The sequence below is a fragment of the Typopeltis vanoorti genome, chromosome 14, assembly GCF_054136105.1.
Source record: "Typopeltis vanoorti isolate ZY-2024b chromosome 14, IOZ_Tvanoo_1.0, whole genome shotgun sequence".
Taxonomy (NCBI): Eukaryota; Metazoa; Arthropoda; class Arachnida; order Uropygi; family Thelyphonidae; genus Typopeltis; species Typopeltis vanoorti.
In genome coordinates, this window is record NC_143562.1 from 34,611,719 (window position 1) to 34,638,256 (window position 26,538).

At 38.4% G+C, this 26,538-nt stretch overlaps 1 protein-coding gene across 10 annotated transcripts in view; it reads left to right on the top strand.

Moving 5' to 3' along the window:
- The window catches only part of LOC150099360 (NADPH oxidase 4-like), a 268,482-nt gene that overhangs the window by 69,199 nt on the left and 172,745 nt on the right, over positions 1-26,538 (top strand). For all 10 annotated transcript variants that reach the window (XR_016549355.1, XR_016549356.1, XR_016549357.1 and 7 more), the window contains 2 exons: positions 8,200-8,297; positions 14,803-14,830. Coding sequence is in view for 7 of the 10 variants with exons in the window: in XM_090403808.1 (XP_090259934.1) it covers positions 8,200-8,297; positions 14,803-14,830 (126 nt within the window). In the remaining 3 variants the exon portion in view is untranslated. The remainder of the gene's footprint in view (positions 1-8,199; positions 8,298-14,802; positions 14,831-26,538) is intronic.

Consider the following 26,538-nt stretch of genomic DNA (forward strand, 5'->3'; position numbering starts at 1 on the left):
TAGATGGAAATGGGACACTGGTAGAAGGCATGCTTCACGTTGTCCAGGCTCCCACAGAAGTCACAAAAGGGGTTCCAGGTGTTGTGGAACCGCCAGATGTTGATGTTGACTGGAAGGTGTCCGTACGCAATCCTCCATGCCAGGTCCTTTCTCAACGGGTAGTCTCAATGTTTGGAGAGGTGGCCGAAGAGGATCTCATTGTTATTGATCCCCAGATCCAGAACATCGGTACGAAGGATGTTAAAGAAATGGTCGTGCCATGTATAACTGTTCCGGATCGCGGCGATGTTCACATCCGACGAGCGGAGTTGTTGCATTAGCTGGCACAGTCTGTTGTAGTCCTCTGGAACAATGTCCACCTTGGGACCCTGGTGGACTGGGATCCCAAAAAGGGGAAGCTTGAAACCTAAGAAATACCGCACAGGATAACTGCAGGGATGTGTGGTCTGCAGTACCCTGTTTAGATGGAAAGCGGTATTACTTAGGTATTTGGTGGGGGGGGGGGGCTTCAACCTCCCCTCCTTTAACATCAGATACCTAAGTAATACCGCTTTCCATCTAAACAGGGTAGATGGAAAGCGGTATTACTAACTAAACATCTAAACTGCTGTGGAAGTTGAAGGATCTTGATTTCAACTTCCTGGCGTAGATTGCCCCAGAAGAACTTCAGGGGCTTCCTGTAGAGCTGGATTTCCTGATCCTCGCTGATGTTAGTAATGTTCAGGACGTGCTGAAGCGCAGGGCATATGATGGTCTTGATGACAGTGGCCCTGGAGGAGAGTGACAGCTGTCCATTTTTCCAGTCCTTGAGTTTCTCGACAGTGATGTTGTCAAGGTGTTCTTTGTTGAGCATGGGCTATTCTTCAAATGGGACCCCCAAGAAGGTGAGGGGGTCGGCAGTAGGGACAAGACCTACAGGGATGTTATTCAGCTCCCAGACTCCATATAACTTGATTTTGGTTTTGTCGGGGTTTGATGTTAGCCCCGACACTTTAAACTTCTCTAGGATGTTAAAGAAGTTTAATACGGAGTCATTGTCCCTAAGAGTGCCCACCACGTCATCCGCATAGGCGATTACCTCGGAATCATCCGTGGTGAGAGGAAGTAGAATTCCTGTAACCACATGAGAATTGTTGACAGCCCGCAGGAATGGTTCAAGGGCTAGAGCAAAGAGCAGTGGACCGAGGGGACACCCTTGTTTAACCCCTTTCTGGATGGTAATGGAGTCAGATAGGTGTCCGTTGATGAGGAGGCGAGTAGAGCTGTTGTTGTAGCCTCCTCTGATGATGTTGAGGAGTCCACTGCTGACCCCGACTTTCTCCAGGATGTTGAAGAGAAAGGAATGCCGGACGCTGTCGAACACTCAGTTGAGAATCAGTAGTCAACAATGCCATAGAGTAATTCTTGATGTTAACCAGACGTAATACTTCTCTGATGAGGATGAGATTGAACTGCATCAATTGACCAGGAACACCATACACTTGTGTACTTTTGATGATGTACCTCATCCCTATCTTCAGTCTTTGTTGAGAACACGGGTGAGGATCTTGTAATCCGTGTTCGACAGACTGATGGGACACCAGTTCTTGATGTTGGAAGGGTCTCTGTTGGTCTTCGGGATGAAGACGGTATGGCATTCCAGAAATTCCCGTGGCATGTTTCCGGTGGTAAGGAAGGTGTTGAAGATTGTCACGAGAATGGGGAGGATGTGGTCCCAGGCCTCTCGGTAGAGTTCCGTGCCTAATTCGTCTGGCCCAGGTGCTTTCTTTGTACGGCATTGTTTCAAGGCTGATGTTATTTCGGCCGCTGTAAAAGGTGCATCCAACCCTGCTTGGATGTGCGCAGGGAAGGAGTCAATGTTCCAACAGGAGTAATCCTGGGGGGGGGGGTTACTGTTGTCTTGGTAGAGTTGACTGTAGTACCCCCAGAAGGCGTTCATGATGTTAGGTGTAGTGGTGTTGATACACCTGCCTTCAGTGATGTTAATGATGGTTCGCTCCTGCCGGAAGTTGACGAAATGCCTGTTACAGAAGGTGGCTGATTGTCTGTCTTCCGAGCAGAGGTGGAGATGGATCTCGATGTTCTTTTTATCCACCTGCTTTTGTTTCTCCATTTCAATGTTGAGATTAATGTCACGGATGGCATTGTGACATGGAAAGCCTTGGCGTTGGCTGGCCACGAACCAGCTCCTTTCCTTGTAAAGGTCCTGGAGCCGAGCTCTTTGAGGAAGGCACGTTCCTGGCCCCATTTTTTCATGTTGTCTTTGATGGTAAGTTTAAGTCATGCCTAGGCATCCCAGTCCCAGCTAGCGGTGCTCCAAGTGGAGCACAGTTGATTAAGCTTGGCCGAGAACAGGGATGGGAAGTCTGATGGTAACTTCCAGGGGCCCAGACCAACATCTACAGCTTCTAAGGGATGATACCTGAGCACGACTAATTTATGGTCTGAGATGGAATAATTAATTGGAACGTGCCTTATTGTCTCGACTCTGGAGACAAGGGATGGTGACAAATAGAGGCGATCGATTCATGTGCCGATGCCTTGACCTATCCAAGTATAATCCCGATGGTAGGGGTTGTGAGCCCTCCAGATGTCTGTCAAGTGGAGGTTCCTAAGGTGGATTTCCAATTCCCTGTAGCCAGCTGTACCTGTGTTGGGATTTCCCCCTACTTTGTCGTAGGCCCGGTCCGCCATACAATTGAAGTCCCCCATCAGGATGACATGATGGGCGCCATATAGGTAGTTATGTAGCGACTGGAAGAATGCAGGCCTAGATGGTCGGTCTGCTGGGGCGTAGATGTTAATATACCTGGTAGTACAGCCCTAGTACTTCCAGTCGATGGCAAGGCCTCTCCCTTCTGTATCCCTCTGGATGTTATGGAAGGCTCCGAAGAGGGGGGGGGCTAGCATAAGTACCCTGGCACTGTGACTTGTTCCAAAGCTCCAACACGATTGTACGGGGTACTTATGACTCAGTTCCTGCATGTCCCGATAGTGGAAGAAGTGGGCCTCCTGCAGGAACAAGAGCCGGATGTTATGGGCTAGCATAAGATTCCACACCTCCTGTTGCTTGGATGGTGAACAGAGCCCTCTGATGTTGAGGGAGGCAACACAGAAGGGGCGTGGCGGCATTGTGATGTTTTTATGGCCAGCCTAGATCTTTAATACGCAGCTGTTTTACGCATTTTATTAAGTTGTCAATCTGTAGGGGGAGGTAGAATATCCCGCTTCCTGCAGACTGGCTTTCAATTTAACACACGAGCTCGAGAGGATCTCGAACTCGTGGCAAATGTTCTTGATTTTGAAACTAGTAAGTCTGTTGTTTTTATCAACTTTATAATCGTAAAGGTTAAATTGGGAGCTGGTATATTTTTTAATTTTAGCGTTCGTGATGATGATGATAATGCGAGGAGGGTTCCACCTCCACTTCCGACTCAGATGTTGTCGAGTCGGTGCTTCTTTTAGAGCAGCTTCAATGTTTTTTTTCTAATTTAGGGGAAGCCGCTTCCTTCCTTTTTTTAGGGAGTTCCTTGGGAGGTGGAAGATCTTGTAACCCCTCCTCTGTCTTTTTTCTTCTGAAGGGAGAGGGATGCTGGCTACTACGGGGGGGGGGGCTTGTGAAGTGTCTGCAGTCGAAGCCTTTTCTGGTGTTGATGGGGGGGAGGATAGCTGATATTACGCTATCCATAGCTTCTTCTGCACTCCCCCTCGACTGTGTGTTGTTCTTGTTCCGATGGTGGTGGAACAATAGAACTGTCCGAGGGGGGGGGACTGTTTCCTCAGCGGATGTTTGCTGGGGGGGGGGGAGCAGTCTCTTCTGCTGATGTTGTTGCAATGGGACGCTTCTTGATTTTCCCCAAGACAGTCTGTGAGAAAGTCTTCTCCCCGATGGTATTAGAGAGTACCGGAAATTGACTGGCGTCTTTTGCAGGCTGTGGGGATAGTGCCTCAATGGGCACCCCTGCCCTCTCTGCAAATGTGCGCAGAAAGCAAGATGTAACAGTATGGTCAGTGCTTGAGCACTTTCGGCAGATGTTCAATGGAGCCACACCGCAGACACTGTCTTTGCACTCCGGGATATTGTACTAGGACACGCAACGTACCGATGGTTATGAAATTTGGTACGGGCTGTCACATATCCATGGTGAATGTAACTTCACTGGAGAACCAGGCAGGGTCTTCCTGGGAGATGCTCTTCTTGATGTTGCTCACCTTCCCCCACTTGTTGAATGTTTGGATGAGCACGTTGTCTCCAGCTTCGATGTATTCCATGGGGAAGCCGCGCGCCTCTAACAGTTTGTCCCTCGTCGTCACATTCTTCACGACGAACAGAAATCCCCCTCTGTAGGAGGTGAAGGAGAAGATATTCTGTGCTCCTACGGTCTCCTTAAGAACTTTCGTTAATACTCTGGGGTCTTCCAACCCTGGAATCTCCACTCCTAGGGTCCGGGTCCTGGGGGGGGGGGACAAGGATCACCTTACTCATCTTAGTCTCTGCATCTGTAAAAGAAAAAAGAATTAGAGTCCGAAGACTCTAGAATAATCCCGTAGCGCTAAAAAGCGCTACCAGCAAGTTAATGGTTAGTACCAAAACAACAACAAAGGTAGTATAAATGTTAGAAAAAAAGAAAAACACAATAAATCCAACAAAGTAACTATAAGGGAAAAAATTTCCGGCAAGCCCTTCTCACTGGCACACAGGAAAAAAAAAAATGCAGGAAACAAGAGAGCGTTTGAAGAGCGTGCCGTGCTTATATCATGGCAGCAAGCGCCCTCTCTCTCTCTCTCTCTCTATCGACATCACTCATACAGCCGTCTTTGATTCGTCTCATACAGTTACGTTCTTTACTCAGCGGCCTTCTTAATCGAACTCCTTACTGCCGAGGTTACTGGATGACATCTCGGATTTTTCTGCTGAGTCATGGACTGATACGTAATGATGAGACCCTCCGCTGATTGGTTAACAACTCTGAAGTCACTTAACATAACTTTCCCTGTATCGGGCATGATTTATAACATAGCTTTTGGATTACCTTACAATAATATTATTGATTAAATTGTTACACTCTCAAATTACACTTTATTCATTGCTTCTATGCCTTTGCTCTTGAGAGCTCAAGCATATCTTTATCCTAAGTGAGTAATTTCTCATGTTGTGGCTGAAACAAATGGCGGTCACAGAGTGGGCCAGTTATTTCCGACACAACAATACTTATAAATTGATCACTGAGTACCTCAATAATGTCTCCTGCAGCAGTTACCATCCTACCATTTTTGTCCATTAACATCATCTTACCATGATTATTCTTCCTTCTACTTGCCACATATCTATAAAACTCTCTAGGTTTTTTTTTTCACCTGATTTACCAATTTCTGCTCATACTGCACTTTTGTTTTCTTTACTAACTGAGTCTCTCTCTCTCTCTCCTGCTTTGTTCTTTATACTCTTCATGTAACTGATTATTTCGATTATACATCTTGTACTGCCTCCAAAGCACCTTCTTCTTCCAGATTTTATGCTTAAGTCCATCATTCTTCCATTTTACACCTACCTTATTCAGTCTTTTGGCCTTTGAAATCCATTCACACATTGATGCTGTTATGTATTTCTTTGTCAGTTCCCAAGCACTATTTATTTTCTTACCACTCACCTCCTCATTATATGTTATAGATCCAAGCTGTCTCCTAAGCTTGTTATAATTACCAGCCTTATAATTCCACATATATCCTTTCCTCACAGAAGTCTGCATATGGCTAGACACAACCCAGGTGATCGCTTCATGATCACTCTCACCAACTGGAGGAAAGTGTGAAACCTCACTCACAATTACATCCTCAGATGACATTATCAGATAAAAAACTGTTAGTCCTCGTGTTCCCTCCTTTATGTGCTGCCTGAGATAGTTATTCCTCGAGAACTGAAGAAATTAATTTTCCTTATTCCCAAATGTGATCTCTTCATTCCAATCTATACCACCATAATTAAAATCATCCATAATAATTACCTTTCCTTGGTTCACTAATCCAAATTGTTTATACATTTCTTCATCACTACTCTCCATATTTCTAGGCCTATAGCAACATCCAACTAAATATGTCTTCTCAACCTCCACATTACACCACACTGCCTCATAATCATTGCCACTATTTCACTCTTTCATGTCTACCTTATGTGGATATAATCTGTTGCTATCATCAGCAGTTCCATCATATTCACAGTTCCATACTCGTAGTCCCGTCATATAATTTCATTTCCCTGCTTGGATACACACTCCTCTGAGCAGCAGTCTACCTAGCTTCATACTGCTACTCAGATACAGACAACCTCCAGCTAATATCTCTCCTACCATCAAATTTATCATATTCATTCATGCACCCAAGGACTGTCCTTTATACATTTTAATTGTCATGCAAAGAATATACACAAAATGTGAAGACACTATCAGTGATACCCATTTTGACTTTAGAAACGGTTTGGGGAACAAGAGAGCGGCTCTTTTCTGTTCTCAAATCTTATTCCAAAAATGTGGTTACCAAAACAAGGAAGTATTCATTTGCTTCATCGACTTTGAGAAAGCATTTGACAAAGTCCAACATACTAAAATTATTGAATTATTAAAAATAATTGATTTAGATGGCAAAGAAATCAGGATCATCGAAACCTTATATTGGAACCTAAAGGCATCTGTTCAAGTTGATGACATTATTACAGACTCCATTAACATCAGACTAGCAGTAAGGCAAGGATGTGTGCTGTTGCCTCTTCTTTTTAGCATATACTCAGAAGCCACATTTCAAAAACTCTTAAAACGAAGAGAGGAAGGAATTGATGTAAATGGTGAAATCATCAGTAATATCCGATATGCTAATGACACAGCTCTCCTGGCTGACAATTTTCAGGATCTTCAAAATCTTCTGGAACTAGTGAATGAAGAGAGTGAAAAAATGGGATTAAGAATAAACATCACCAAAACTAAATTCATGGTCATAAGCAAGAAATGGGAGTTTTTTTCACCTGGAAACTAGTCCCCCCCCCCCCCAAGAACAGACAAACTGGCTCTGTGAACACATGCATCTACAGACATGGGACACTCCTGGAATAAGGATTGACTGACCTATTCTGTGGGATTTCCAGTTTCGAATCATAACAGGCCATTTGACCTAATATGTAAAGGAAGACAAAGAAGCAAGAAACTAATTCATAATTCAGTACTTTCTTTAAATGGGAAACAAATAGAAAGAGTGACAAAGTTTAAATGTCTTTGATGCTGGTTAAATGAAGAATGCAATCCAGAAATGGAAATAAAAGTTAGAATTGCAATGGCAAGAAAAAATTTTCTCCTGATGAAATCAACACTGTGTAACTGCTATTTAAATTTAGATCTTAGAATATGTATGGTTAAATGCTATGTATGGTCTGTACTGCTGTACAGTGCAGAAACTTGGACCTTGAGGACAACATCAATAAAAAAATTTGAAGCCTTTGAGATGTAGTTATACAGACAAATGTTAAAAATCCCATGGACAGCAAAAACGTCCAATCAAGAAATACTGGAACAAATGGGGAAATCACATGAACTTTTAGATATAATAAAAAGAAGGAAAACTGCATATCTTCATCACTTACTTTGTAATGAAAAATATAAGATATTTCAATTGATTATAAAAGGGAAAATAAATGGAAGAAGAAGACAAAGAAAATCTTGGGCTAGCAGACATCAGGCAGTGGACTGGCATGAGCTCTGAGGGACTTTTCAGAGTGGCTGAGGATTGCTCAAAATTTTCCAAGGTGGTCGCTAACCACCAATAGGAGATGGCACTCAAAGAAGAAGAAGAATTGTCATTCAGTTCATAATCAGTCTCCTTCTTTAGAGCTTCTTATTATCACATCCTGGCATCACATTGAAGTCTTCTTGTTATTCTCATCCATTCTCCTATTCCTGTTAGCTCTCTAATTGCATTCCGCTTCATTTGCACCTCTTTTGCTCCTCCTCATAAATCCTTCATTTCAGTCAGCACGATGAATTATGCACACACATTTCCTCTGCTGTACACAAGTGACAGCCTCAGTCACTCATTTTACTATCTTTCTCAAACATACCTTCAGCTATTCATATTCTGAATGTTTCTAATCTGTGTAATATGTAATATGAATTCATAAAGGCAAAAATAATAATATATACAAATTTCTGTTTTCAGTGCTGCATTCTATTTCTCATGTGATAAATGCCCAGAACTTCTCACACTACTACAACTATCAGTTCAAAGAAATTAATGTTGCCACCTTTTGTGGAGAGGTGAGTTTGTTTCATAATTTTTAGATACTTCTAGAGCAGTTGTTGTACCATAAGTTTCACCAGGTGTGTCATGAAATTTTGGATGTAATGTTATTGGAGATAAAAGTAAATGTATAAATAATTTGACTGTTTCTTTGAAGACAGGTAAAATTAAATCCTCAATTATGGTGTGAGGATAAATTTTGCTGCTATTTTCACAACTCATATCTTTTTTTTTGTTTGTTTGTTTTTAATTCCAGTGACAGCAAATGTCTAAAATATTTGTCTTTACCTGATGACTATATATAGGACTCAAATGGCTTTTCATTTTTTTGGGAACCACTCATTACTAAGTTTTTCTTCACTGATTATGCATTGGAAATAGAATGGGTTCATGTCCACTGTACATCGATTCATCCAAAGTTTATACAACTATCTTCACACTTACATGCTATACCAAAATATTATGTAAGTGTGAAGATAGTTGCATACTATACCAAGTGACTGCATGCCCTATACAGATTATATGTAACTTCATTTGCAATAGGTTTATTCTTAGTTTGTCAGTTACCAGTAATGTAATGGAAACATGCATGGTAGACATAATATTATCTTTTTAAATAATGCTTTCATGCATGTAAAGGAAATTAGAATTTATTAGATACTACTGTATATTTTGCTCAGTGTATCATAAGCATCATTCATGGAGAAAGTAGAATTGGCCACAACATTTAAAATATGAATACAAGAATGAGTCATGGAGCATGCGGATACTTCCACTCGTTTCAGTTGCAGCTGAGCAATCAAGCATATACATGCTATATGACTCATTCTTGTATTCATATTTTAAATGTTGTGGCCAGTTCTTCTGCTTTCTCCATGAATGATACTCATGTCATGCCGAGCAAAATATATATGAGTATGTAATAAATTATAGCTTCCTTTACATCTGTGAAACCATTATTAAAAATAATAATTTTAATAATGAAAATAAAGTGAGAATAAACCTAATTTTTATTAGGTTTATTCTCACTTTTGTTATTGTTGTTTCTGTCATTGATTCATCTTTTATTCATTCTGGCATTGCAATATCCAGGAAAAGGAAAGTCACTAGTGGAGTGCCTCAGGGGTCTGTTTTAGGGCCATTACTGTTTAAGTTGTATATTAATGATATTTGCAAAGATTTGGAAAGAGATATTCAGTTGTTTGCAGATGATGCAAAGTTGCGACAAACCATAAAGAGTAGTGAAGATGTTGTGGCCTTACAAGAAGACTTGAATAAATTGAGTGATTGGGCAAGCAAATGGGGATGTGAGTTCAATGTTGCAAAATGTAAGGTTTTAAAATTTGGAAAACAAAGATGGGATGCAGAATTTATGCTTGGTGAGAATATATTGTTGGAGGTAGAGGAAATAAGAGATCTGGGGGGTGATAGTGGATAAGGATCTAAAATTTAGGGGCCACATCGCCAAAATTGTGAAGACAACACAGAGGCTTCTGGGAATGATGCAGAGGACACTGACGTGTAGAAGTAGGGAGATTCTTGTTCCATTGTATAAGGCTTTGATTAGTCCACACATGGACTACTGTGCCCAGATTTGGTCACCTGGTTTTCAGAAGGATGATGAGATGTTGGAAAGGGTCCAAAGGCGACTTCTGACCTCTGGAATGTTGAGTATGAGGAAAGATTGAGAAGATGTAATTTGCAGAGTCTGGTGGACAGGAGGAAGAGGGGAGATATGATAGAGACCTACAAGTTGGTAAGGGGTTGTTATAGGATCAATGGTGGAGAAGTTCTACAGAGAATAGTTGGAGATCAGGGGAGAACCAGAGTTCATCCCTGGAAACTGTATAAAGAGGGTGTGAGTAGGGGAGTGAGAGGCAGGTTTTTTTCATGCAGAGTTGTGAATGATTGGAATGCCTTGCCTGAGAGTGTGGTGTCTGCGAGGAGTTTGAGTGTGTTTAAGACACGTATGATGAGATGTGTGTGTAATAAAAGGACCTCCCAGATGAGTGTTTGACTCCATGAGGTCTTGGGGTAATAATAATAATAATAATGTAATAACCAATTACATGAAGAGTATAAACAGCAGGCCACAAAGGTGACTTAATTGGTAAGGACAGAGAAAGTGCAGTTTGAGCTGAAATCAGCAAATTGGGTAAAAATAATGCCAGATTTTTTTATATGTAGCAACTAGAAGAAAGAATGATTATTTTAAGAAGATGTTAATAGATGAATATGGTTGACTGTTAACTGCTGCAGTGTCATAGTCGAATATTCAGTGAGCTGTTCATTAGCATTTCAATCTTATGAGTGTGATATTGTGAGAAAATTAAGCATGGAGGAAATAGGAGAGGATGGACTGCTGGTGAGTGTGACAAGATATATGACAAATTAAGTAAATTTGATGTAAATAAGGCAATAGAATCAATGACATGTTGCTGTACATCTTAAGAGAATGTTCAAAGGAGATAACTGCAGACTTGGCATCGCTATTTAACAAGTTATTATTACTCAGGCTACTCCAAAGGATCAAGGGCTCATTGAGGAGACCCTCTTCCATAATTACACATCACCTAAATCCTTATATTTTTCAATTATATATTTGGTTTAATCCTTTATCCAAGTGTAAGCAAGCAAAGTTTGTGCCTGAAGTATTTTCAGGACTGGGCAACTCGTAACAAAGGTGCTATAACTTCATCACTTGTCTTGGTATCCCATAATGCAAAGCACATCTCCTTGAGGACATGTATAATGCTATGCATTAAGGGAAGGATCACTACCCAGATCGGTTTCGACCTTTATTGAGGTCTCATCAGTGGGAGCCAGACCCAGATGTGGGTCTGGCTCCCACCAATGAGACCTCAATAAAGGTCGAAGGGTTGATACTAAGGCAGAAGTAATGGAGAAGTCATATTTCCATATACCAGTTGCCAAAAGGTGTCACACCTTATTATTAAAATTCTCTGGATTAGAGATAAGTTGATGGAAGTTTTTTCACTTGGCTATGCTACTAAGTATATATTTGGTTTAATCCTTTATCCAAGTGCAAGCAAACAAAGTTTGTGCTTGAAGTATTTTCAGGACCGGGGCAACTCGTAACAAAGGTGGTATAACTTCATCACTTGTCTTGGTATCCCATAATGCAAAGCACATCTCCTTGAGGACATGTATAATGCTATGCATTAAGGGAAGGGTCACTACCCAGACCGGTTTCGACCTTTATTGAGGTCTCATCAGTGGGAGCCAGACCCAGAGGTGGGTCTGGCTCCCACCAATGAGACCTCAATAAAGGTCAAAAGTTTGATACTAAGGCAGAAGTAATGGAGAAGTCATATTTCCATATACCGGTTGCCAAAAGGTGTCACACCTTATTATTAAAATTCTCTGGATTAGAGATACGTTGATGGAAGTTTTTTCCCTTGGCTATGCTACTAAGTATATATTTGGTTTAATCCTTTATCCAAGTGTAAGCAAACAAAGTTTGTGCCTGAAGTATTTTCAGGACTGGGGCAACTCGTGGATAAGGTGGTATAACTTCTCATCATTTGCCTTAGTATCCCGTAATGTAAAGCACATCTCCTTGTTGACATGTATAATGCTATGCATTAAGAGAAGGGTCACTACTCAGACCAGTTTCGACCTTTATTGAGGTCTCTTCCCTTAATGCATAGCATTATACATGCCCCAGTCCTGAAAATACTTCAGATGCAGACTTTGTTTGTTTACATTTGGATAAAGGATTAAACCAAATATATAATTGGTAGCATAGCCAAGTGAAAAAACTTCCATATCCTTATATCTTTCTTTAAAAACATTCACTAAAGATAAACTCACAACATCCACTATTAACCCATTTCACTCATTACATGTCCTCTCTGTTTATTTTCCAGGGCTAAACTAAACCTGAGTTCCCTTCCTCTTCCACCTGCCATTAGGTGTAAAATTTCATGTGTTTATCTACGCTGGATCTTCTTATCAATTTATGCATTCTGTCATGTTTCCTCTCTTTCGACTATTACTCAAACTTAGAAGATACCAAAATTTGAGTACTACCCAGACCAGTTACCAGGAGGATTTAAAAAGATGGACTTGGATTTTTTTCCTTCATTCTGATTGTTAATACAGTCATGGCACTAACCATGCCCCAGTGTGCTTTGCTCATGAAGCTGTACTACCGAAACAATTGCAATGGTGTTGCTGCACTCCATGAATTTCGTCACCTAAACAAATGTCGACCTTGTTGACATTTGTTTAGGTGAAGAAATGATCGCCATATGCTCTATGACAAATGATTAATCGTTTTGAAGAAATTAGATCATTGAAAGTTAGACCTGGCAGCGGTCACAAACCAATCAGATTCACAATAAGTGAATGAAGTTGCAACTGCTGTTGTGGAGCAGGCTATGAATAACAACATTAGTTTCTGCAGTGTATGTGCTGTATCAAGACACATGAATACGCCTTACACAATCTATCTGGAAATTTCTGCAGAAAATTATGCATCTCTACCCATTTGAGATAACCCTGACACAGGAGTTGCACCTGCAGGACTTTGAAAGTTGATGGACACTCGTTTTAATATTCCTTGCTCAAGTGGAGTTTAACACTGCATGTCGTGGATGATTTTGTGGGAAGATCAGGCTCACTTTCACCTGAACGGTGCTGTAAATACCCATTACCAGGTATCGGCTATGCAAAATCTGCATACAATCCAACAAATTCATTTGCATTTAAGTTACTGTCAGGTGTGGGTTTACAGCTTCATTTATCATTGGCTCATTCTTCTTTGAGTGCATTTGCCAGTCCCATTTTGTGACCTGCTAAGTTACCTGAGAAGTATCATGATATGATAAACAATTTTGTTGTGCCACAGCTACAGCAGCACCTGTTCATGGATTCAGTCATTTTCATGCATAATTGGATCCTCTCTACACATTGGTTGATCCATACAGAGGTTCTTCAAGAATATTTCATAGAAGCCAGAGTATCAGCCATGCTGCATTTTCCACTGCATGGCTACCTTATTCATCTGATCTGAACCCCTGTGACTTCTGGCTCTGGGGGATTTCTCAGAGACATGGTTTATTGGGGTTATCCTGATAACTTGCCAGCACTGAAAGACACTGAAAGTTAGTATGTCCAATGGCAGAATTGCCATTGGATACACAATGCAAAGGATGCATTTTGTGGCATACCAAAATAGGGCAGCACATTAAACAGTACAACCAGTGAATGCATAACGGAAGCCACCGATATACTTGTGTTGCTTTTCTCCTTCTCACACACATAGAAAAATTATTATATCTACATTCAGTATATCATACAGTATCCCTGGTGGTGAATTTTAGAACTACTACTATTATTATTATTATTATTACATGACACCTCCAGGGAGTCCAAAGATTCATTGAGGGAGGGCACCTACTCTACAACTCTGTCTCCACCACTCAATCCATCGACTACTACTGTCGACCACCACCACCACTATTTTCACAGACAAGCACAAACATCCATGTCCATGGCGGGATTCGAACCCGCAGCCTTTTGGCTGGAGAGCGGATACACTAACCATTCAGCCAAGCAGGCTGGCTATTTTCAGATATCATTTCCGCATGATGCACAGTGTATTCCTGCAAAGTTTCACAGCATTTGGATAACTGGGTGACACTCCACAAGGCCTTAAATAGGGAGGGATAATTTAATTTTATCACCCTGTATTACACAAGTTTTCTCTCAGACTGTTAGCATATTCCACAATTAACAAAAAATAGTAAACTTTTATGGTAATGGAGCTACTCCTATTTTTTAACCTAAGGTAACTATTTAATTATTTTTTTCTATTTTAAAAACGTATTAAAAAGAAATATCTGCGTATTTGTTTTTTGAAGGAAGTGATGACAAGGTATTTGGTGCTGGACTAGATTAAGATATTATTGGGTATATATATATATATATATATATATATATATATATATATATATATATCCAATAATCAAAAAGAGATGTGATCTATTTATGTCTCTTTTCAGTAAGAAAAGAAGATAATAAATAAGAATAAGAACCAATAAGAAAGAAGATAATGAATCATATGTGAAACATTGATGTAGGTCCCCCCCCTCACTAGAGGTCAGGCCAGTAGAATATCAGTTGATCAAATCATTGTCACATTGGCATGCCATTTGAATTGGAATGTAACTTATCTCTATATATACTCCAGATGACCTTAATATGAAGGTCAAAACATCAAGAAATTAAAGTAATTATTTTTAACACGATAGGAATCTCCATAATTTATCAAAACAAATTACTGAAAGGTTTTTGCTATGCATAATGTTAAGGGTCTCTCTTAATGAATCTACAGACTCCATGGAGTTGCCTGAGTAATAATAATAATAATAAGTATTGCAGATTATTTTATTTGTATATTGTTTTCTAAACAAGATTTAAATTGTAAGTTATGTAACTGTTTGTGTAAAATATTTTGATTATTCTCTAATTCCATTCATGTTACTTTTATTTCAGGATCCTTTAGTGATGGTAATTAGCACAGGTAAGATTATTTTATATTAATAGCAGTGTGCTGTTATAATAAAAATTTCTCATCTCATCTCATCTTCCTTATACTCTCTTTTACCTTGCGGTGTCGAGGGTCCATTGATCATCGGACCTCACTCCGTTTACAGGATAAGGTGGTCAGCCTTATGCCCCGGCATATCCTATGGCCTGTAGTGTTGAGTTCTCAAGGCCAGTTTGCCTGCTTAAAAAATTCAAAATAATTTTAAGTATTATTTCTGGAATCAGTTTTTGTTTTTTTTATGAGCAGATATAATATATATGATTCAATTTGTTATTTTTATATTTAATAAATTTGAAACACATCATAGAACAGAAATCGTAATTTAGTGCTATATTGATTGAAAGCCTAAATTGTACAGTACACACAATAGACACACATATATCCAGAACAACTGCAGAAATTTTATATTTTTAAAAATTTTCTGTTTATAAGAATATGCTTGTGAGCAGTACAATTTTATGTGAAGTGAAATATATTGTCAGTTAGATGAGAACAAGTGTGCAGACAGTAAATATAGGGTGGGTTTTTTTATTATTATTTTTTATATGTTAGTCCTGCCTGCAAAAGGTTATAAGCCTATATAGTACATTGATATTGAAACAATGATACAATATGGCAAATGAACTAATATAAAACAGAAACCCTGCTTTAAAAGCAAACACAACTTTTTTAAACGCTTCAGATCCCTAATAAGCATGATAATAATCTAACATTATAGAGGAATGAAGATCAATACAGATGATACGAGAACATATAGAAACTGCAACAACTGCCCCAATACTGAACTGACACCCACTCACATCTTTACCTGTCCAGCAATTACAGCAGCCTTGCAAGAAATAGATCCTAATCCTGAACAACAGCTCTATACAAACAAAATCACAGACATAGGTAAAGAAAAAACTAGACAAAATACAATCAAAAGCATCCAAGATTATCATTGGTGCAGTCTCATCCACTAACAACATCAGAGCCCAACAGGAATGTGGGCTTGACCTGCTTTACCTTCAAATACCTCCATAAATCTAATCCTTACCAAACTCTGTACAAAAAAAGAACCAAAAGAAATGCTTAAAGAAAAAGGCCTAAATACCATCAACCTTCTTTCATCCTCTAAACAGGTTATTTGTTATACTGATGGATCATCAGACACCAATATGATTAATGGAGGCGCTGGTGTTCTCCTTCTACTCCCGAAAGGTGAAAAACTTTCAATAAAAGTTGGATCTGGGAGAATCGCTTCCAATTTTACCAGCGAACTCTACGCAATAAATAAATCACTAGAAGCCTACTTAAATCTATCATCATCTCAACAATCTGAAGGAATTATAATTTACAGTGACTCAAGATCAGCTATGGAGGCAATCAAAAATGGCAATACCAAGCTCACACAAGACATCCATAAACTCTTAAATCAACTAAAGTGTTTAGGTAAAAGTTGCATTTTACAATGGATTCCTGCTCGTGTAGGCATTGATCACAACGAAGCAGCTGATAAATTAGCAAAAGAGGCCAGAGAACTCAACCAAGAAACTCATATGATAACTCTTGCTGATGCCAATGCACTAGCAAAAGCTAAACTAATTCCATTGAAATCAGTGATACAACATCAAATTCCTGAGATCAATGCTGACAGAAGGACATCCACCATGATAGCAAGACTACGAACAGGACATTATAGAGGAATAAAGATCAATACAGATGATACGAGAACATATAGAAACTGCAACAACTGCCCCAATACTGAACTGACACCCACTCACATCTTTACCTGTTCAGCAATTACAGCAGCCTTGCAAGAAATAGATCCTAATCCTGAACAACAGCTCTATACAAACAAAATCACAGACATAGCCAAAGCAGTACAAGGAGCACACGGAAACATCTAAGACTCTTCAAAGGACAAGACAACAACAACAACAATAATCTAACACTGGGCATTGATATTCACCTATTACCTAAAGATGTTCACAGATATCTATGTACATAATGATATTCAAACCCACAGCCTAGTGGTCAGAGAATATGTCTGCTAACCAACCACTTGACCAACCAAGCAACAATAACAAATGGTAATTAGATGAACCTTTTTCCCATAATGAGACTTCGGCCACTAGATGGTGAGTGCTATACATTAGTTGTCATGTTTGCTGTGAAAAGATAAGTAAATTTTATATTTACTTACCTTTTCTTTATATTATATATTTTATATTATATTTTTATTTTATATATTTATATATAATTTTTATATAATTTTATATTTACTTATCTAGCTTATATTAATGTGTGATGATGTCTAATTTGTAGATCGAGTGTTACCGTGAAATATTTGAATGTGGAACACAGTGTTTGGTTGAATTTCTAAGACATTATTACTTTAAATGATTTAATTACTTTCAACCAATGTTTCTTGTTAGTGCTTTGATACAATATGGCGATGAAAGGTAGATCTTTGCATAGATTAGTGTGAAAGACAAGTAAAGTGAATGATGTAATTTTTTCAAATGGTATGGTGCCTTGAATGTAGCATATATAAATGGGAAGATGTCATGAATGCTTATATGGAGAGGCTGAAGAAAAGAAAGGAGAGATTGTGGGTATGGGAAGTGCAGTATTCTAATGGACCATGAGGCATTTTAAATGAGTAGGGAACATGGCATCATAATTGAAATGGTAGTTGAGAAAAATTGTGCAAATGTTCAGAAAGTGTGTGGAAGTGATAGCAAGGAAAAGAGTTTGATTGACAATAAAGCATGTGATAATGATGTTGAAAAACAGAGTACAATTAAAAGAAGACAAGCAGGGTTGGCAGAAAAAAAGCTTATGTGCCTCACAGTAAGATAGCAACAATGAATGATAGTGAAAAAATGATGCAAGATTTGAAAGCTAAGTTGGTGAAAATGAGGCAAGAGAGCTGAAACAGATGTGGAGTGAAATGAAGAAAATTGTAGATCTGCATCTTTCATGTCTACCTTATGTGGACTTAATTCCCCTGCTGTCATCAGCAGCACTCTCCCTCTTAATTTCTACTACTGAAGAGACCGAAGTGCTTGGCAGTGGAAAGAGTAGTAGTGTGTGAGAGAGGAAGAGAGTACCGGGAATACAAGAGGAACAGGGAAACGGGGGGGGGGAGCTCGGGTGGACAGGTAGACATGGCATAGAGAGAGTGAATGTTGAAAGTGGCAGTAAATATGTGTGTGAAGATGGAGTATATTGTAATGTGGGTGAAGAAGTTGAGACTGAGCATATAGATATGGTAAGCAGTGATGAAGGTGATTGGGCAGGTGTAGTGGGGGAAATCACAACCAACATATGACTTGGATAGGACTGGCTATAGACCTAAAAATGAACTACTGTGTTTGTTTACAAATGTCAGAAGTATCAGAAATAAAAAGGATGAAATGATTTCAGTGATTGAGTTTATTTGCCCCCAAATCAGGAATAAGTGAAACATGGTTGAATGAAGATTATATCGTAACAGGAATAGAAATGGAAGGGTACAGTATTTTTCGCGAGGATAGATAGGGCAGGAAGGGAGGGAGAGTGCTGCTGATGATAGCAGAGGAATTAAGTCCACATAAGGTAGATATGAAAGTGAGAAATAGTGGCAATGGTTATGAGGCAGTTTGTTGTAACGAGGAGGTTAAGAGGAAGACATATTTAGTTGGATATTGCTATAGACCTGGGAATGTGGAAGGTGGTGATGAAGAAATGCATAAACAACTTGGATTAGTGAACAAGGGAAGAGTAATTATTATGGGTGATTTTATTATGGTGGTATAGATTGGAATGAAGAAATAGCATTTGGGAATAAGGAAACTTAATTTCTCGAGTTCTTAAGAGATAACTATCTCAGGAGGCAGCACATAAAGAAGGGTACGCGAGGATCAAGTGTCTAGATCTCATCAGAGGATGTAATTGTTAGAGGGGGATTTCACATTTTCCTCCAATTGGTGAAAGTGATCATGAAGTAATCACCTGTGTTGTGGCTAGTCATATGCAGACTTTTGTGAGGAAAGGATATATGTGGAGTTATAAGGTTGCTGATTATGACAAGCTTAGGAGACAGCTAGGAGCTATAGCATGGAACGAGGAGTTGAGCAGCATCAATGTACGAATGTATTCTGAAGGCCAAATGTCTGAATAAGGTAGGTTTAAAATGGATGAATGTGGAGCTTAAGCATGAAATCTGGAAAAAGAAAGTACTTTGAAGTACAAGATCGATAATGGTAATAATCAGTCACATGAAGAATATAAAGAACAAGACAGGAGAGTGACTCGGTTATGTGCAGAAATTGACAAATCAGACAGAAAAACCCCAGAGAGTTTTTTAGATTATATGGCAAGTAGATGGAAGAATGATCATGGTAAGATGAAGTTAAGTTATGAAAATGGTAGAATGGTAACTGCTGCAGAAGACGTTGTTGAGGTATTCAGTGATCAATTTATAAGAGTGTTTCATCCTGATCATCCTTAGGGGAATCATAAGGAAGTTAAATGCAGAGGACATAGGAGGGGATGGCTTAATTGTGAGTGAACAGGAGGTATTTGAGGAAATAAATAAACTTGATGTCAATAAGGCAATACGATTTGATGACATATCACCACACATCTTAAGGGAATGTTACAGGGAATTAGTGGTAGCATTGGCATGCTGTTTAATAAGAGTCTTACAACAGCACAAGTTCCAAGGGAGTGGAAGGAGGGTAAAATTGTTTCACTGCATAAAGATGGTGATAAAGGTGTAGCTTCAAATTATGGGCTGGTCCGTGTATCTGGAGTTGATTTAAAGGTCCCGAAGAGATTGGTGAGAAGTAGGATACAGAAATTGATAACAGCAATATTCTCTGTGATTATCAGCATGGGCTCATTAAGGGGAGATCATGTTTCACTAACTTATGTACTATAACAAGGTGACAAATAGCTTGGACAGGGGAGATGCATGTACATGGTGTACTTAGCTTTTGCAGAAGCTTTTGATAGACTGCCACTTGACCTGATGGGATTGGATAACAGACTTCTGTGTTGGATCAGTAACTGGCTGTCAGATAGGTATCAGAAAGTTGTATATGGGGAGTGCAGTATCCTGAAAGAGAAAAGTCACCAGCACTGTGCTGCAAGGGTCAGTTTTAGGGCCATTGTTGTTGTTCAATTTGTATGTTTAATGATATTGGGTTGGGTTTAACTATTGATATCCAGCTGTTTGCAGATGATGCAATACTAGAGAGAGAACAATGCACAGTCAAGTGGATATTAATGCCTTACAAAAGCACTTGAATAGATTGCATGAATGGGCAGGTAAGTGGAACTATCAGTTCAATGTTGTAATAGATTTCATGGTATGATATGAACACAGATGGATAAGAAAATAACTATTTATTAACTTAGAGGCTAATATTTCGCTGGTATTATATCCAGCATCTTCAGAGCACACAACACAAAGTTTGTTACAAAAGCAAGACAACCACAATCCGGTGATTGTGATTGTCTTGATAAGGGTTCTGGGATAGGTAAGGAGAAAAAGAAATGGCTTGAGGAAGATATGGAGAAGTCACATCTAAAATGTGGTATCAAGGAAACTTGCTGTAGATTCAGGAATGAGCTGTTATGTTTGTATATGAATGCTAGAATTATCAGAAACAAAGGAAATTAAACAGTTATATTAATTGAGTTCAATCACCCAAAAATTGTTGGAATAAGTGAGCCATGGTTGGATAAGGATGACATCCTGACAGGAATAGAGATGGAAGAGTATGCTTTTTTTCCATGAAGATAGAAAAGGTAAAAAGGGAAGTGGAGTGCTATTGATGATAGAAAAAGAGTTATGGCCATACAAAGTAAAGATGTAAGGGAGGAATAGTGTCAGTAGTTTTGAGGCAGTATGATGTGAGATAGACATGAATAGAATAAAATACTTAGTTGGATGTTGCCAAATAGAGGTGAATAGAATAAAATACTTAGTTCAATGTTGCCATAGACCTGGTAATGCAGAGGGTAGTGATTGTGAAATATATGAGTAGATTAGCCAAGCAAATAGGAAAAGAATGATCATTATGGGTTATTTTAATTATTGCAATATAGATTGGGATGATAAAATAGCAACTGGAAGTTAAGAAAATGAATTTCTCAGGTTTTTGAATGATAACTACCTCAGACAGTATGCAAGAGGGCACACAATTGAGGGTCTGTTAGATTTCATCATCTCATGAGAATGTCATTATAAAAGAGGTGTCATGTCTCCATCCAATTGATGCAAATAACCATGAAATGATTACTGGGTGGTTGCCAGTCATGTGAGGACTTCTGTGAGGAAAGAGTATATGGAGTATATGTGGAACTACAAGGCTGGCGATTATGAGAAGCTTGGGAGATAGCTTACTGCTGTAGCATGGATTTAGGAGTTAAGCAGAAAGGATATCAGTGCTGCTTGGGTCATTTGCAATTTAAAAATGCTATTTAAAAACTATCTAGTAGAAGCAATGTCTAAATGTATTCCAAGGGTCAGAAGGTTAAATAAGGTAGGTGTGAAATGGATGAATGAAGAGATTAAGTATGCAGTACAGAGAAAGAAGGCATTATGGAGGCAAAATGAGTGGTAATAATTTATTTCACAAGGAGTACAAGGAACAGGCAAGGTGGTTGACTCGGTTGGTAAGGTTAGGAAAAGTGCAGTATGAGCACCAGTTAATTATTGATTCAAGAAAAAAACCCTAAGGAGGTAGAATGACATTGATTTGAGAAAATGGTATATGGGCAACTGCTGCAGAGGATATAGTTGAGACATTTAATGAGCAGTTCAAAAGGGTCTTTCAATCTTGTGAATGTGATATCATGAACAAGTTTGAGAGCAGTGGATCAGGAGGAGGAGAAGGAGGAGAGGCTGACTGTGAGTGAGCAAGAGGTATATTAGGAATTGAGCACACTTGATGATATATCACCATGTGTTTTGAAGGAATGTACCAGGGAGTTGACATCTGCCTTGGCATATTTATTTAATAGCAGTCTTGCTATTAAATAAATATGCCAAGGTGAACTTCCAAAGTAGTGGAAGGAAGGGAAGATTGTACCAAGCATCTGTATGTGTCAGGTGTTGTGGTTAAAGTATTGGAGAGGCTCCTTTCTTTCATGCTTACACGGTGATCAGAATACATTATGAAAAATTATGGACACAACTACTGTGTTAGAGCAAAACTTTAGTGTAATATAAACCAAAACAAACACTTGACATTTCGACCTTCATATCAAGGTCATCATCTGGAGCATAAGCACACACACAAAGAAACAAGCTACAATCTACATGGCTTGCTAAATTTACTCACCAACTGTTACAACAATTATTGGCCTGACCTCTGGTGAAAAAAACTCCTCTAAGGATCCTCTCCTCCCATTGGCATATTTATTTATTGCATCTACTGCACCTGTAACTTACCTTATATTGGGGAAACTGGACGTACAATCCCTATATGCAAAAAAAGAACACAAAAGACACATTAAATATTAAAATTTTGGTGAAGCAGACCTCTCAGATCACGCTCTCTTAACACCTTACACCAAATTGATTGGAAAAGTATACCTGCTCTTTACATCATACAAAAACATGGTATGAAAGAAAATTTAAAGAAGCCTGTGAAATTCTGATTAACCACCCTAATCTCAACAATAATGGTGACATAAAAATTCCAAGAATTTGGATGACACATATTTAGCCTACTTAGTTTCCAGTATACTTGAGGACTTAAGCAATTTTCAGCTTTTATTGGAAACTATTCCATACCAATTGGTTGAAATTTATATGTATAATCACAGTTTTTATATATATGTATATAAACATGTTGCTCTCCAGCCCAATTTAATTTTGTAACTTAATAGATAATAATAATAATAATAGGACTCTAGCTTTGATGTAGTAAAGGTTTTTTTCTTTTTTCGACAGAGGTCAGGCCAATAATTGTTGTAACGGTTGGTTAGTGACTTTAGCAAACCATGTAGATTGTGGTGCAGCTTGTTTCTTTGTATATATATGTATGCTCCTGATGATGACCTTGATATGAAAGTCGAAACATCATGTTCATTTTGGTTTATATTAAACTAAATTAAATTAAACTATATTAATCTAACATGGTAGTTATCTCCATAATATTTCATAATGTATTGGAAAGGCTAGTGAGAACCAGGATCCAGAATTGGGTTGATAGATTACCTTTGATGGATAGCACAGATTTGCTAAAGAGAGGTCATGTTTTAATAATCTACTTACTTGTTATAAGATGACAGCTGCATTGGATGAGGGAGATGAATACATAGTGTATACTTACATTTTGCAGAAGCTTTTGGTAGATTTACCACATGATAAGTTGATAGTCAAACTAGAGTAGATGGCAATGGATTGGAGATTTACTGTCTGATAGGGAGTGAGAAGCAGGTTTTTTGCATGGAAAGTTGTGAATGATTGAAATGTATTGTCTGAGAGTGTGGTGCGATGTGGTGTCTGCGGGGAATTTGAATGTATGTATTTAAGGACAGTAGGATGAGCTGTGCATAGAACAAAGTGACCTCCTGTGATGAATCTTTGACTCCATGGGATCTTGAGATAATAATAATAATGAGTCCAAAATACTAGTTATATTTTCAGTTATTATTATTATTATTATTATTATTATTACATGACACCTCTGAATTCAAGGACTCATCATGGAGTGCAGTCCACTCCATACAATCCACTGTTTCTCTCTCCATTATTTGATCATCTGTCTACACACAATGGCACTATCCACCACCTGCACTATACCCCCCCCCTTCTCTTTACACACTCCTATAGTATTTTTTTGTCTGTAAATTATGTATGTTCTCTTGAGTGATTTGCCTAAACATGGAATGAAAAACTGAGTTTCCAGGAGAAAAAAATTCCGCTACCTTCATATGAGATTCACTAATTCACCATTAATTGAAAAAGTTTATATAAAGATTCCTCTTATCATGATGAAAATTGAACTTGGGTCTTTTCCATTTGATTGGTGCAGTGTCTTATCATTCTTCTAATTGTGCTGTAACAGAGGCACTTATAGTATTTGTATTACTTTTAAGCCTCCATTGACTCTGAAGACTCATCGTGGAAGATTGAACAATTACAGATCACAATAACTGTCATCTGTCATTTTGAAGATGTTCAGCATTGGAGATGTTCACTTCCCTACTCACATAACCTTTATACAGTTTCCGGGGATGACTTCTCATTTGCACATCACCCTGTTCAGTGATTACCATGTGTATATTTGATAGGTTCCTCTCTCCAATTTATATACTGGTGTCCAAATCCTAAGAATGAACACTATTTCTGAAGATTACAACTGCAAATTCAGATGAATCAGCCTGTGGTAATTTGTATAATTGACAATTTCAAGTAGAAAGTGGGTTCACATTCAAATTTTTGAATTACGTGCAAAAGGATCACGTGGTATCATTCAACAGGATAAAAGGCAAAAGGTGTCACTAAGTTAATTGTATTTGAAGGAAGTTCTTTTCGTGAAGGAATAAAGTTGAAAACTTGAATGTCTTGTAACGTCTTAAAGACATCATCCAGATGATTTCAGACTGGAAAGAGTTATTGAAAGACTTGAAGAAGGCCACAGAATGATATTGCCAGAGAGTTTGGAATATCACATTGCATTGTATCCAGGCTCTTGGCAGTGTTTTAAACCAAATGGAATGTGTTCCAGATGTTTGCTAAGAGGTTGTTCTTGATCTACCACAGAGCACAAAGACAGATTTTTGGTTATAACAGCAAAACGTAATCGACTCATCATGGCAGGTCAGCTTGCAAGTTGGTTCCATTCAAACACAGGTATGCAGATCAGATATCTCAACAATCTGTGACAAGAAGGCCTGTAGTCTGCATTCCTTGATCCACAGTTCATTGTAGAGTATGTTTCCAGTGCTGTTGTATCCATAAAAATTGAACAATGCACCAATAGGCTAATGTACTCTTTACAGATGAGTCATTTTAGTCTTTCCTCTGATTCTAAACAACACTTGATCTGGCATGAAAGTGGTGCTGTTTACAATCGTGAGAATGTTCTTAAAAAGGATAGATATGGTGGTGCTAGGAGGCATAATGCTTAATCCACCTACAAGTGTTGGAAAAAGGGACTATGACTGGGAAACGATATTGCAACAAAGTTCTTCAACATGATGTTCAATTGTTCTCTGGTAGGCAAATAATTCATATTTATGGATGACAATGCCATACCACATTGCACACAAGCAATGGAGATTCTTCTGGAATCTAGTGGTCAGCATGCTCCTCAATTTCAACCCCATAAAACACATTTGGGATGTAATAGGGAGATGCATTACTGCTGGAAATTACCCTCCAGAAACAAACAAGGTGTTGTCTTTGCTCTGAAGGAAGAGTGTACCAGTTTGCCTCAAGAACTCCTGAATCACTTGGTGTTAAGCATGGTACGATGTTGTGAGAGCTGCATCGCAGTTCAGGGTTGACATATTCCATGCTGAAATGTCTCTCCACATAATTTTCTGTAAACACTGTCCATTAATTCCTTAACCACGTTCTTAGGAAATTTGTAACTTTTGACAGAAACGTATTGCAATTCAATTTGCACAAAATTTATAACACATTCAAAAGACATATTTCGGTGATTACAGCACATTTTTTATTATTCAGTTATGCAATATATATACTGAAATAATAGTTCCCAACAAGTTTTGTAAATCATAGGATTTACATCTTCAGGGGTAAATAGTATAACTTAAAGTTTAAACAAGAGAAATTAATAAATACAAATCATAACCGTCTGGCTATTCATAAACTCAAATAACAGAATGCAGATATAAAACGTTATTGACGTTGAACAATACCAATACTGGACGATGTCACATGTTCTTGTTCTCGTTCATACAGTCCATTTGTATTTATTAATTTCTCTTGTTTAAACTTTAAGTTACACTATTTACCCCTGAAGATGTAAATCCTACAATTTACAAAACTTGTCAGGAACTATTATTGCAGTATATATTGTATAACTGAATAATAAAAAATGTGGTGTAATCACCGAAATATGTCTTTTGAACCAATTAGCCACAGAAGTCTATGCCTGCAATTACAAACTTACTGTGAGTGCTTTTGGCATTATACAACTAGAGAAACTACGCATTAAACATCTCAACTTCATTAATCGTCTAATTTTCCTCATCCGATGCAGAGATAACGATGTTATCCCGAAATTCATCAAAATCAAACGCATATTCTATACAAACAAGGCCTCCAGAATTTATCATAAAATGGAAGTAGCTCTTTTAAGAGAAAGAATTACAGTCACTAGAGCTGAATTCGCATTAATTAGTAATAACACTTTTTCTCTTCATAATGAACTGGCCACATCTCTTCCATCCTACCTATGAAACAACATAGGTAGGATGGAAGAACTTAAACATACATTAATTCATAAGTTCAACTTACTCCTTCAGAAGAAAGAAATACATAAAAAACAACTAGATCATTAAAAAGTAGTTATTAACCTTTCTTCGAGAGTCCTTACAAAAGAAGAGAACAACCTTTTACTTAAGGGTTTTAACTTCGCCTTAACTCCACGTTTCCTACCAAAAATTGATATCATAGCACAAATAGAAAAAGGAATTAGAAATCTACCAGACAACACAGCAGA